This window comes from Salvelinus sp. IW2-2015, linkage group LG27 (assembly GCF_002910315.2).
Source record: "Salvelinus sp. IW2-2015 linkage group LG27, ASM291031v2, whole genome shotgun sequence".
Lineage (NCBI taxonomy): Eukaryota > Metazoa > Chordata > Actinopteri > Salmoniformes > Salmonidae > Salvelinus > Salvelinus sp. IW2-2015.
In genome coordinates this window covers 7,070,130-7,083,735 of record NC_036867.1, presented here as the reverse complement: position 1 = coordinate 7,083,735, position 13,606 = coordinate 7,070,130, and the positions used below count along the sequence as shown (strand labels likewise).

The 13,606-nt window shown below is 43.0% G+C and overlaps 1 protein-coding gene across 1 annotated transcript; it reads left to right on the top strand.

Annotated features, from left to right (window-relative positions):
* Positions 1-7,733: 7,733 nt before the first annotated feature.
* Positions 7,734-13,358, top strand: impa2 (inositol monophosphatase 2). Its single transcript, XM_023973195.2, has 8 exons — positions 7,734-7,945; positions 8,861-8,994; positions 9,776-9,880; positions 10,065-10,110; positions 10,194-10,302; positions 11,474-11,582; positions 12,060-12,211; positions 13,131-13,358. Exons 1-8 carry the CDS (start codon positions 7,868-7,870, stop codon positions 13,259-13,261), a joined length of 864 nt encoding a protein of 287 aa, XP_023828963.1. The 5' UTR covers positions 7,734-7,867; the 3' UTR covers positions 13,262-13,358.
* The last annotated feature ends 248 nt before the right edge of the window (positions 13,359-13,606 follow it).

Here is a 13,606-nt window from a genome sequence, read left to right as displayed (position 1 = left end):
TCTCTCGCTCTCTCTCTCTATTCTGCTCTGAGTACTTGATGAAGGAGTGGGGCGGTGGGGCGGGCAGGAGATGTAATGCACTTTGCATCAGGTAACTTAACGCCGTCAAGGAAGTATACACATGATGTAGCACCGAGATATTTATTACTCTGTCACTTTTTATTTGGGTTTGTTTGTTTTTATTGCAACATGATGGAGAGAGAGGCTTTCAGACTGCCTTTGTGTGGATGCTGAGAGCTGTAGAATTAGCATAGAGGGGGTGGGGCTTGTGGGAGGACCAGGAGGAGGCTGGGAGTTTGAGTCCAATGCACCTCCTGCCGTAGAGCAGCAGCAGCATTCTGCCACGTGTCTAGATGGAAAGAGAAATACCACACTCACTTTGATTTGCCCACAGACAGTCCTTTTTGACTTAGATCCTCTTGGGCAATAGTTCTATATATATATAAATATATATATATATAATATATTTTTGTTTTTGTTTATTATCTTGCACACTGTGCAAGGTTGATTATCTTGTACAGACTGCAAAATGTAATGTTATTTTGTACAACTTTATTGAGAGAAACTTATTGTAGAATATCTTTGTGCCTTGATAATGGCTGTACCTGTAAATTGAGCTCTGATGTATGTTGTTGACTGCGCTGTACAGCTTGATGTCAAACTCTCTCTGACAGTAGAGACTGCAGGCAGGGAGTTTCTCTCTCTCTCTCTCTGTAGAGGTTAGTTTTTCTGGTTTATAAAAATGGAAAATGTTCTTTAGTAGAAAACGGCGGAAAAATTTGTGCGGTGTAAAAAAAAAACACACAAATCCTGTATACATTATGCAAATTAACCACTTACCTACCGCAGTGACCCCAGGTCGCAGCCAGAGACATGCCTTCATCCTCTTTCGTTTCGACGGTGAAAATGTATATTTTTATTTCTGATTCTCAGCTTTAATACATTGGAAGATCCATTGACGTGTCCAAATCGCAACCTGGCGTTGTTTTACTACAGTAGGAAGCATCTTTTTAGATATGAAGTGTGTATGAGATGTATACATGCGCGTGCCAGTAAATGTGTGTATGTGTGCTTCAAAGCATGCATGTACTGTAAAACATATATACACACATGTACTCATGCATTGTATATGTACATTGTACATGTGCATTTTATATTAATATATATGTACATATACATTTATAAAGATATACATATATTCTATAAATCTATATGTACAATTATACATAGTAATGTGTGTGCCTATGCGTATACATATTTATGAATGTCTAGAACGTATGTATGCATACAGATGCATAGGCATCAACTTATATAGAATGAGACGAGATGATAAAGTAGTGATCCTTCGGTCATAGAGATCCCTTCACAATGGCACAGGCATTGTGGGCACAGTTAGACAGGATATTCTTTACACTGAACAGAAGCTTTCAATGTGCAAGTCTATTCTGAGAGCGAGGAGGTAGATGTGATAACGTTTGTGTTTTCAGGCCTTTAAGGAATACAAAAAGTATTTTTATTTTAATAAAGAGGCACATCAGAAGACCTTTGTTTTTTTGTTGTTGGTTTGTCTAAACTGAATATGTGGGAAAATGATACTTATGTACACTTTGTATATGCATAAATTACAGTTGCAAGAAACCCAGTTCCGCCGTCTTCCCTCGACTGTTTTCATCCGGGTCACATTTAAAGGTCAAAGATGGCCCTGCCATAGCTTACTCACCGGGATTTTAAAAAAACGAATTGTTGCCAATAATTTATAAAGAGAATGAACGGATAACATATCATTGCACGCTATTAAAATGCACCAACAAAGCGTCACCAATGCCTTTTAAAAGGTGCTGTTGGTTTGGATGTCAGGAGTGTCAACCCTACTACAGCCTCTTTGGTCTCAGTGATGAACATGGTCAGGGTCAGGAGGTCAAAGGTGGTCGGTCACACAGATGAGACGTCCCCTGCCATTACTTTGATTTCAATCACACTTTTGGTTTATTTGCTAACCTGAATGCTACCCTTTTTTTATGTGGCCTGCCAAGGAAATAATTATTTGATCTAAGGAAAACACTCACTATAACAGTCACAGGCCCTTGTGCTTGCCCATGAGGCTGGTGGCTAGGAGCATGAATCTCTTTGAGAAGTGGAGGTGGGCCATGAGCATGAGGGAGACGACCATGGCTGTGGCGCAGTAGATGGCCACCACGCTGCTCTCCTCTAGCAGGAAGCACTTAGCCAACTGGAAGTCCGCGGGAAAGAAGGTGCCCTGCAGAGAGAGGGAGGTTGTGTCCCGATTCTCTACCCTTCTAAAACTATATTTAAATTCATGAAGTAAACTTACATTGAAATGGAATTGAATTGACCCCAACCCTGACAGTTAGTTACTAGGATGAAGCTGGGGTTGTTGCTGTTTCTCCAGCTGAAGGAAGGAACGCTGATCTCTGGGTGCTTGTTGTCATGGACCACCTTACAGGCACTGTGGGTGTGGCCACTCAGGATAAGGCGGGGCTGAAACTAGCAAAGTAACTGCAGAGTGGAACCAAAAGAATCCATCATATTTCTCCAATCACAAGCTTGTAAGTGACAACCTATTATTGTTTTCAGTCAGAAAGATACCCTTCAGAATGATTCTTAGGGATTTATCTCAGTCTGAAGTGGCTTCCTCTGTTGGGACCTTTCCTTCATCTGCACTGATCTGGAAAAAACGACTTATGAAAGCAAGCAGAGGCCACTTCAGACAATAGAGATGAATCCCATGTGTGAGTGATAGTTCTGTGTATTTAAACTCACCCTTTGAGAAGCTTCCTGGTATAGCATGTCATAATGCTCATGGAACATCTGGTGGCGCTCTTCAGGAGAGGCGACATCCTGCCCAGTGCACTCTGCATCATTCAGGTGGTACATAGGGTAGTGCTGTCAACAAACAGTAAATAGATGTTTTATTGTCACATACACCAGATAGATGCAGTGAAACGTGCTGTTCAAAGAGTCGGCCATAGTAGTCAAATCAAACCTTATTTGTCACATGCGCCAAATACAACAAGTGTAGACCTTACTGTGAAATGCTTACTTACAAGCCCTTAACAAACAGTGCAGTTCAAGAAGAGTTAAGAAAATATTTACCAATTAAACTAAAGGAAAAAATGATAAAAGGTAACACAATAACATAACAATAACGAGGCTATATACATGGGGCACCGGTACCGAGTCAGTGATCGGGGGCACATGTTAGAGGTAATTTGTACATGTAGGTAGGGGTGAAGTGACTATGCATAGATAATAAACAGCGAGTAGCAGCAGTGTACAAAACAAATGGGGGGGCAATGTAAGAGTCCAGTGGCCATTTGATTAATTGTTCAGCAGTCTTATGGCTTGGGGGTAGAAGCTGTTAAGGAGACTTTTGGTCCTAGACTTGGCGCTCCGGTACCGCTTGCCGTGCGGTAGCAGAGAAAATGGCCTATGACTTGGGTGACGAGTCTGACAATTTTATGGGCTTTCCTCTGACACCGCCTATTATATAGGTCCTGGATTGCAGGAAGCTTGGCCCCAGTGATGTACTGGGCCATACGCACTACCCTCTGTAGTGCCTTACGGTCAGATGCAGAGCAGTTGCCATACCAGGCGGTGATGCAACTGGTCAGGATGCTCTCGATTGTGCAGCTGTAGAACTTTTTGAGGATCTGGGGACCCATGCCAAATCTTTTCAGTGTTCTGAGGGGAAAAGGTTTTGTTGTGCCCTCTTCACGACTGTCTTGGTGTGTTTGGACCAAGTACGCACCCTTGGAGAAAATTAGGGTTAAATGCCTTGCTCAAGGGCACATCAACAGATTTTCACCTAGTTGGCTCATGTATTCGAACCAGCGACCTTTTAGTTACTGGCACAGCGCTCTAACCGCTAGGCTACCTGCCACACTTTGTACATTACATGAGTGAACTATGCTAATGAATGCTAATGATACAGATGTGGTCAAATACACTGTGGCCACTGTATTATGTACACCCATTTAGTACTGGCTTGGACCCTCCTTCCCTCCAGGACAGCCTGATTTCTTCGGGGCATGGATTCTACAAGGTGTCGGAAACCTTCCACAGGGATGTTGGTCCATATTGACTCAATGGCATCACACAGTTGCTGCAGATTGGACGGCGGTACATTCATGCTGCAAACAGCCCATTCCAACTCATCACAAATATACTCTATTGGGTTTGGTCAGCAACAATGTTCAGATACCCTGTGGCATTCAAGCGTTGCTCAATTGATATCAAGGGACCTAACGTGTGCCAGGAAAACATTCCCCACACCATTATGCCACCAGCCTGTACCGTTGACTCCTGACTCTGCCATCAGAATATGCAATAGGAACTGGGATTCGTCGGCCCAGGCAATGTTTTTCCACCCCTCAATTGTACAGTGTTGGTGATCGCGTACCCACTGGAGCCCAGTGAAGGTTGCTAAGGGGAGGACGGCTCATAATATTGGCTGAAGTGGAGCAAATGGAATGGCATCAAACACATAGAAACCATGTGTTTGATGTATTTGATACCATTCCACATATTCCGCTCCAGCCATTACCACGAGCCCGTCCTCCCCAATTAAGGTCCCACCAACCTCCTGTGCTGGAGCCGCTTATTTTTGAATGTAGCTGATAGGAATGGAACCCGGTGTGGTCGTCTGCTGCAATAGCCCATCCGTGACAAAGATTGACGAGTTGTGCGTTCCAATAGGCACACCACCGTAATACTGTGCCTTAATTTGTCTGTTTGAGGCCCGCCGGTTAGCTTGCACGATTCTTGCCATTCACTTTCGACCTCTCTCATTAAAAAGCTATTTTCGCCAACAGGACTGCCGCCGCACAGATTTTTTATTTTTGTAGCTCCATTCTTGAAAAAGCCTAGACACTGTTGTGCGTAAAAAGCCCAGGAGGGATACTGAATCCGGCGCACCTGGCACCGACGATCATACCATGCTCAAAGTCACTTAGGTCACCATTCTAATGTACAATAGAACAGTAACTGAATGCCTTTGCCTGTCTGCCTGCTTTACAGTGCATTCAGAAAGTATTCAGACCCCTTCATTTTTTCCACATTTTGTTACGTTACAACTTTATTCAAAAATGTATTAAATCGTTTTTTTCCCTCATCAATCTACACACAATACCCCATTATGACAAAGCAAAAGCAGGTTTTTAGACATTAGACAAATGTATTACAAATAAAAAAACTATCAAATTTACCTAAGTATTTAGACCCTTTACGCAGTACTTTGTTGAAGCAACTTTTGCAGTGATTACAGCCTCAGGTCTTCTTGGGTATGATGCATTTCTCACGTTATTTTCTGCAGATCCTCTCAAGCACTGTCAGGTTGGATGGGGAGTGTCGCTACACAGATATTTTCAGGTCTCTCCAGAGATGTTCGATCGGGTTCTGGCTGGGCCACTCAAGGACATTCAGAAGCCACTCCTACATTGTCTTGGCTGTGTGCTTAGAGTTGTTGTCCTGTTGGAAGGTGAAACTTCGCCCCAGTCTGAGGTCCTGATCTCGCTGTACTTTGCTCCGTTAATCTTTCACTCGTTTCTGACTAGTCTCCTAGTCCCTGCTGCTGGAAAAACATCCCCACAGCATGATACTGCCATCACCATGCTTCATCGTAGGGATGGTGCCAGGTTTCCTCCAGACGTGATGGTTGGCATTCAGGCCAAAGAGTTCAATCTTGGTTTCAACAGTTTCTCAGGGTCTGAGAGTCCTTTAGGTGCCTTTTGGCAAACTCCAAGCAGGCTGTCAAGTGCCTTTTTTTACTGAGGAGTGGCTTCTGACTGGCCACTCTATCATAAAGCCCTGATTGGAGGAGTGCTGCAGAGATTGTTGTCCTTCTGGAAGGTTCTCCCATCCCTCAGAGGAACTCTGGAGCTCTGTCAGAGTGACCATTGGGTTCTTCGTCACTTCCCTGACCAAGGCCCTTCTCCCCCGATTGCTCCGTTTGACTGGGCGGCCAGCTCTAGGAAGAGTCTTGGTGGTTCAAAACTTCTTCCATTTAAGAATGATGGAGGCCACTGTGTTCTTGGTGACCTACAATGCTGCAGACATTTTTTGGTACCCTCCCCCAGATCTGTGCCTCGACACAATCCTGTCACGGAGCTCTACGAACAATTCCTTCGACATCATGGCTTGGTTTTTGCTTTGACATGCACTGTCAACTGTGGGACCTTATATAGACAGGTGTGTGCCTTTCCAAATATTGTCCATTCAATTGAATTTACCACCGGTGGACTCCAATCAAGTTGTGGAAACATTTTAAGGATGATCAATGGAAACAGGATGCATCTGAGCATAATTTCAAGTCTCATAGCAAAGGGTCTGAATAATTAAATAAGATATTTCTGGGGTTTATTTGTAATACATTTGCAAACATTTAAAAAATAACCTGTTTTTGCTTTGTCAATATGGTGCATGTTGGTGGCAGAATCATGCTGTGGGGATGTTTTTCAGTGGCAGGGACTGGGAGACTAATCAGGATCGAGGGAAAGATGAACGGAGAAAAATACAGCGAGATCCTTGATGAAAACCTGCTCCAGAGCGCTCAGGACCTCAGACTGGGGTGAAGGTTCACATTCCAACAGGACAACGACTCTAAGGACACAGCCAAGACAACGCAGGAGTGGCTTCGGGACAAGTCTCTGAATGTCATTGAGTGGCCCAGCCAGAGCCCGGACTTGAACCCGATCTAACATTTCTGGAGACCTGAAAATAGCTGTGCAGCGATGCTCCCCATCCAACCTGACAGAGCTTGAGAGGATCGGCAGAGAATAATGGGGAAAACTCCCCAAATACAGCCGTGCCAAGCTTGTAGCATCATACCCAAGAAGACTCGAGGCTGTACTGCGTAAAGTGCTTCAACAAAGTACTGAGTAAAGGGTCTGAATACTTATGTAAATGGTATATTTCCGTAAAAAATCTGTTTTTTCTTTGTCATTATGGGTTATTGTGTGTAGATTGATCAATTTTAAAATAAGGCTGTAATGTAACAAAAGTCAAGGGGTCTGAATACTTTCCGAATGCACTGTAGATAGACTAAATATTTTCGATGCATTGAGAGACCTCACTTTGATCTTCAAGCACAAATGTATGCAGTCTACTAGGCTAGGATACATTCTTGGTCGTGTATACAATTGTAGGCTATCCCTCTAGCAAAAGGGTGTTGCAAGTGACAGCCATTGGAGACCGCGGCGACAGCATGCCAGACATGATCACGTGGTGCAGTGGTAGTTCCGCTTACCTTTCTCACTGCGGCATCTCTTTCGTTATTACTGGAGAAGAATGCGCCTTGCATCCTCTTCTGGATAAATCGTTGTTACCTGCAATATATTTCATTCCACGTGCCGAGCTAACTTGAGTTAAATACGTAAAATACAATATTGTTTAATCAAGAGTTTTCCTCGCCAAATGTTATTTCTTGGATTTATTTATAGGCTACAGGTTGACAATGGCTGTCAATAACATGGAGTTGCTTTTATTTAGTTCCGAACAGACTGGTCATGTTTCATCAGCGTTGACAGGACTATTTTAGAGATTTGTTTTGCGCCTATCAAGGCCCTTCGCATCCGACGTAGAATCGTACATTATTTACAAATGTTGTTGTATCGAAGGTCGGACATATAGGCCGCACAAATCCACTCAATAACAGGACAGTGGAGGCGAGAGCACCCGTCTGCAGCACCGAGTAAGTTGACAGAGGACAACGGCCATTACAGGACCATACCAGAGACCGTAGCCTACACCGCACGCAAGCCACATAATAGGTTATCATTTGCTGACTCTTGGATGTCTAGAATAAGTTGATGTAAACGGAAAAACAATAGCATCTGCTCCTCGTTATAAAATGGCAACATCGGAAAGCGACAAGTGCTGGCAGGAGTGCATGGATGTTGCTGTAGAAGTTGCATGTAGAGCTGGCAAGGTAAATCAAGGGCGCCGAAATCCATCAATTCCATGATGTCTCTATGTTGCTCTTTGTAACGTTTTTTTAATGTAGGTAACGACATCTTATATTTTTGCAAACCTGGCTAAAATGTTTTTAACCTGGCTACATTTCGAACCTGGCTACATTTAACCTGGCTACATACCTTTATTTAACTAGGCAAGTCAGTTAAGAACTTATTTTTTATTTTGTATTGAGGACCTGCAGGGGTTATTTTGCCCCACAGACCTATATATACATATATATATATATTTTTTTACCTACATGGTAACACTGTATTTCAACAAGTGTTTAATCATTTCAATACAGTGCAGACTATTTATCATAGCACACTGATGCATACTTGTAAGTTTATCCATTGCACTTTACTTAGATAGCCCAATTGGCTGGCAGATGGCGCTATTATTCAATTTACGTCCGTTTGGGCTATACTTTAGACACAGCGCATGGTCATGACCTGCTATGCCTCACCGTGTTGACACATTGAGGTTGGCAGAACTTGCCACTCCGATCTTCCTATCCTGTTTAATCAGGCAGACAAAAGCAGACATTGTAACAGTAGACAAGATAACTGGGCTCACTTTATGTGAAGTGACTCTAAGACCACGTTTTTGTGGTACTGCAGTTATAGGTACAGATACAATGTAATTACAGTGTAGGTACACATTGTTACGTATATGATACCTGTTAAAAAAAGTGGGACCAGTAAAGCTTATTGCATAGATTAGAATCTTCAAAATAGGCCTATTCCTTAATATATTGATACTGTATAAACCAGGATTACCCTCAAAATGACTTGGAAAGCCCATGTGCTGTATGTCACAGACAGTCCTGATTCCCAGTCTTGAATGTTGGTGGTGTGTGTTATATGTTACTTGTTCCCGCTCCCTCCAGGTAGTACAGGAGGCAGTGAAACATGAGAAGAGTGTGAGCACGAAGAGCACTCCAACTGACCTGGTGACGGAGGCAGACCAGCAGGTGGAAGAGCTCATCATCTCCACCCTCAGGGACAAGTTCCCCTCACACAGGTACGCAATGGTATCTTCCCCCCAAAATATGTAACCTTTATTTAACTAGGCAAGTCCGTTAAGAACAAATTCTTATTTACAATGACGGGCTACACCGGCCAAACCCAGACGACGCTGGGCCAATTGTGCACTGCCATATGGGACACCCAATCACGGCCAGTTGTGATACAGCCTGGATTCGAACCAGGGTGTCTGTAGTGACTTCTCTTGCCCCCATGAGAAGAGTGCGAGCACGAAGAGCACTCCAACTGACCTGGTATGCCAATGGTATCTTCCCAACACAGGGGTGGTTCCATTTTGGCCCCTAGCTAGCCCCTTAACCTAGTCCCTCTGCGTTTCCAGATCTGAAAGATCTCTGTGTTTACTGAATAAGTGTTAGCAGTATTGGAGGGCTAGGTGGAGCCACAGCCATGTAGCCATCCCTATATTGACAACATCCTTTACAGTCCATTCAGATCTGTGGATTTTGAAGAAATAGGGTCGAGGGGAATTGTCTAGACAATTAAATGGAATGGGTCAAAAATAGTAAGCGTTGGCTTCTCTCTTCACAAGCGAGTGATGGTAAACTGAATCATCAAAAATAATCTCCTTGTAAGTAGTGAGCTAATAGTTAACTTTGCTTTGTGAATTGAAGCATTTTAACACACCAGTGAATTTAGGCATCTCATTCTGACACTGCTGAGTGGTAGTGAATGGTGCTTCCTTACAGCCATGGGGTATGCAAATACATTATTTTTACGTGAATCAAGGTACTCACTCACTGTAAATTGTGACCTGACAGGTTCATTGGAGAGGAGTCGTCTGCAGCTGGGGAGAAATGCATCCTCACAGACAGCCCTTCCTGGATCATAGACCCTATCGATGGGACCTGCAACTTTGTTCACAGGTACAATACAGATTCCTGCAGAAATATATACACAACAGCCATTTCCTCAGATTAGAGATTTGGAACTATACATGTTGAAATCAAGAGAACATAGCTGTTAATAAAAATAAAAGATGAATGCTTAGTCGTCGATAGAATACGATCACCAAAGATGATTTACTGATGATGTACTTGATTTTCTCAGTTTCCCCATGGTTGCAGTTAGCATTGGTTTCGCTGTAAAGAAAGAGGTAAGCATGAGAAATGTGGGTAAACAGAATTTATCAAGTTGAAAATATTCTCATTATTATTATTCATTTGTTTTCAAATGTAGCTTGAGTTTGGAGTGATCTACCATTGCTTCGATGGAACATTATACACAGCTAGAAAAGGCCATGGGGCATTTTGCAATGGTGTAAGGATCCAAGTATCAAAGGAAAAAGGTAAGTCAACTTCTCCTTGTTGTTTTGTGTGACACACCCACATTTTCAGAGTGGATTGTAATGTGTTAAACTACCAAGGGAAGCAACTCAAACATTGTACAATGTAGAATTATCAAAAGCTTGATTGATTAACCTCTCTAGGGTATGTGGGACGCTAGCGTCCCACCTGGCCAACATCCGGTAAAATTGCAGAGCGCCAAATTCAAAATACAGGAATACACATAATAAGCATTCATAAAATATACAAGTGTTATACATCGGCTGAAAGATGAACTTCTTGTTAATTCAGCCGCTGTGTCAGATTTCAAAAAGGCTTTATGGCGAAAGCATACCATGCGATTATCTTTATTGTCTTTATAATCAATAATATTTCAACCGGACAATACCGTTTTCAATAGAAAGGAAAAATAACAAACGGTGCGCCGAATCAGGTCTGCAAAGTTCCTCTGTCCTCTGACCAAAATGGCTGTTTACTCGTCGTTTTTCAAAATAAAAGCCTGAAACCATGTCTAAAGACTGTTGACATCTAGTGGAAGCCATAGGAACTGCAATCTGATTCCTTACCCATTGGATTCTCTATAGGCATTGAGTTGTAAAACAGGCACATGAAAATAATTCCACTTCCTGGATGGATTTTTCTCAGGTTTTCGCCTGCTATATCAGTTCTGTTATACTCACAGACATTATTTTAACAGTTTTGGGAACTTTAGAGTGTTTTCTATCCAAATCTACCAATTATTATGTGTATATCCTAGCTTCTGGGCCTGAGTAACAGACAGTTTACTTTGGGCACGCTTTTCATCCGGAGGTGAAAATACTGCCCCCTACCCAAGAGAGGTTAATTTATGTTTAAAAAAATATTGGTTTACCAAAATGTACAGATATAAAATCTCCATTGACCTATATTGTCACAGCAAAATAATCCTGCAGCAATAGGATTCAAACATTTGTGATTAGGCTATTTACTTTGCCAAAATTAGACTACATGAAAGGTGCAATACTGTTAATATAACTGTGGGTTTTCAGTGAATTTATGTAAATCACAAAGATCTGTCTCCTGCGGTGCAGTAAAATTCTCAGCAACAAAAGAGTGATCAAATGAAGTTCCCACACCTGTACTGTATCCATTATCCTAATCTAAAGCTGTTTTTCTATTCCCAACGACTGTCAGATGTCTCCAAGGCGCTCATTTTGACCGAGATCGGAGCCAAGCGGGACCCAGCAACACTGAACATTTTCTCAGGGAACATCATGAAGTTACTGAGTGCTCCAACTCATGGGTACGAACTGACTGTTTGTTCTCCAATAATGTCAGTGGTCATTCTGGGTCATCTTCATTAGGCACCAAACGGAAGAAAACAGACTAAAACAGGGAGGGATTACCTGGACACTCATTTTCCGTTGTGTTCCCTAATGAACACGCTCCTGGTCTAATGGGCCTCACATCAGGGTCTATGTGGCACGCTCCAAATGTCAATACAGTGATGTATTTTGGCCCTAGACTTTCCTTGAATAGCCTGGTACCAGATCTGTTTGATCTTTCTCGCCAACTCCTATGGCCATTGTCACAACCTGATCTGGGACCAGGGGCCGTACATTTAAAATGTCTCAGAGTAGGAGTGCTGGTTTAGGATCAGTTTTGGCTTTAAGATAACAATGAATAAGATTACATGGACAGGGGGGACCTGACCCTAGATCAGCACTCTTATTCTGAGACGCTTGATACACACGGCCCTAGGCTACTCCTTGTGTTCCAGGGTGAGGATCATCGGCAGCTCCACCCTGGCCCTGTGTCTGATAGCCACGGGGGCGGCTGAGGCCTACTATCAGTACGGCCTGCACTGCTGGGACATCGCCGCCGCAGCTGTCATCATCCGAGAGGCCGGGGGGGTCGTCATAGACACCTCAGGTGGGGGTTCTAGAATAGAATATGTTACTGCTAGTCAATGATGGTCGATGGGTGATGGGGACCGGTTTCACAAGCAGTCAATGTCTGTTTAAATAAGTTGTCCCGTCTGTCCTCTGTTATCTGGTCTCAAACTGAGCTCTCAGCTGTATGGTTCTCCTGGAGGAGGCATAGATGAGATGGATATATTAACTAGAGCTTTCACTTGAGAAAATAACTATTGAGGCCCCACAGAATGCAAAGAATGCATGCTGTTATTATGGAAAAGTCCCTAGAGTATGATTAAAGCAGTTCTTATAGGCTGTCATTATTGTGATGGACACACTTACTTTTAAAAAGAGAATCCATAATGTATTGTATTTCACACGATGGCTGCTATCCCTTGAGTGATACTGTATGAGTGAATGGACTTCCGAAGCCTTTGTGGAGGCTGAGCTTGATATCCGGCTGAAGAAGTGACTGGCTGCCCGGCTCGTTCATCCCTTCCTCCCCAGTCCCGGGGTGTTGCACAAAAGGACCACTGTTGAGAGTGTGAGGGACTGGTCTGGATGTGAGGCCAGGATCATGTGGTCAGCTGCTGGGTGTGCTGCAGTTCAGTCTGGCAGCCCAGAGAGAACAAGGGCCCTCTGAGGCCAGGCGAAGCCAAGCTATCAGTTCCTTCCCTGTAATGTTGGAAGAGACTCCATTCCATCTTTCAACCAGTTCCAACAGTCTAGTAGTGGGTCGCTATGGTGCCTGAATAGAAATGTGATTGAAATAGTTTATTTTTTATTTATTTTTATTAGTGGGGAGGCTTTTGGTGCTGAGGGTTAGGACAGATTAATGTATTTATCTATAGTTTTATTTTTTTATAGTTTATTTTAATATGTGGTTATATGAGTGTGTTTGTTACATAACATATGTATGTGTTTTTCTTTTCCAGGGGGTCCTCTTGACCTCATGTCCCGAAGAGTGGTCGCTGCAGGAACACACGAGATGGCCAATTACATCGTCCAGCAACTGCAGCCAATCAGCTACGAGCGGGACGACAGTGACCCAGGTGTGCAACAGTGAAAATCAACCTCCATCTTTCTAGTGGATTCTCCTCCGCCTTTTACCTCAAATCATGAAATCCTGCAGCACACTGTCCTGTTCACACTGTCTGCTGTGTACTCCGCAAGCCTACTCTTTCTTTCACGAGATTTAGCTAGAAACACAATTTTCCTCCTTCAATATGCAAACTTGTTACAGTTGAACATGTGTGTGTATATGTAATAATATACACGCAGGGACAGTTATACATTTTTGACTACATTTACAGTAGTTATTACCTAGATTGTTTGACCGTCTTTACCATACCTGGTACCAGACCATGATAGAAATGTATTATAGGAAATTAAAGGAATCGATCAGTCATAT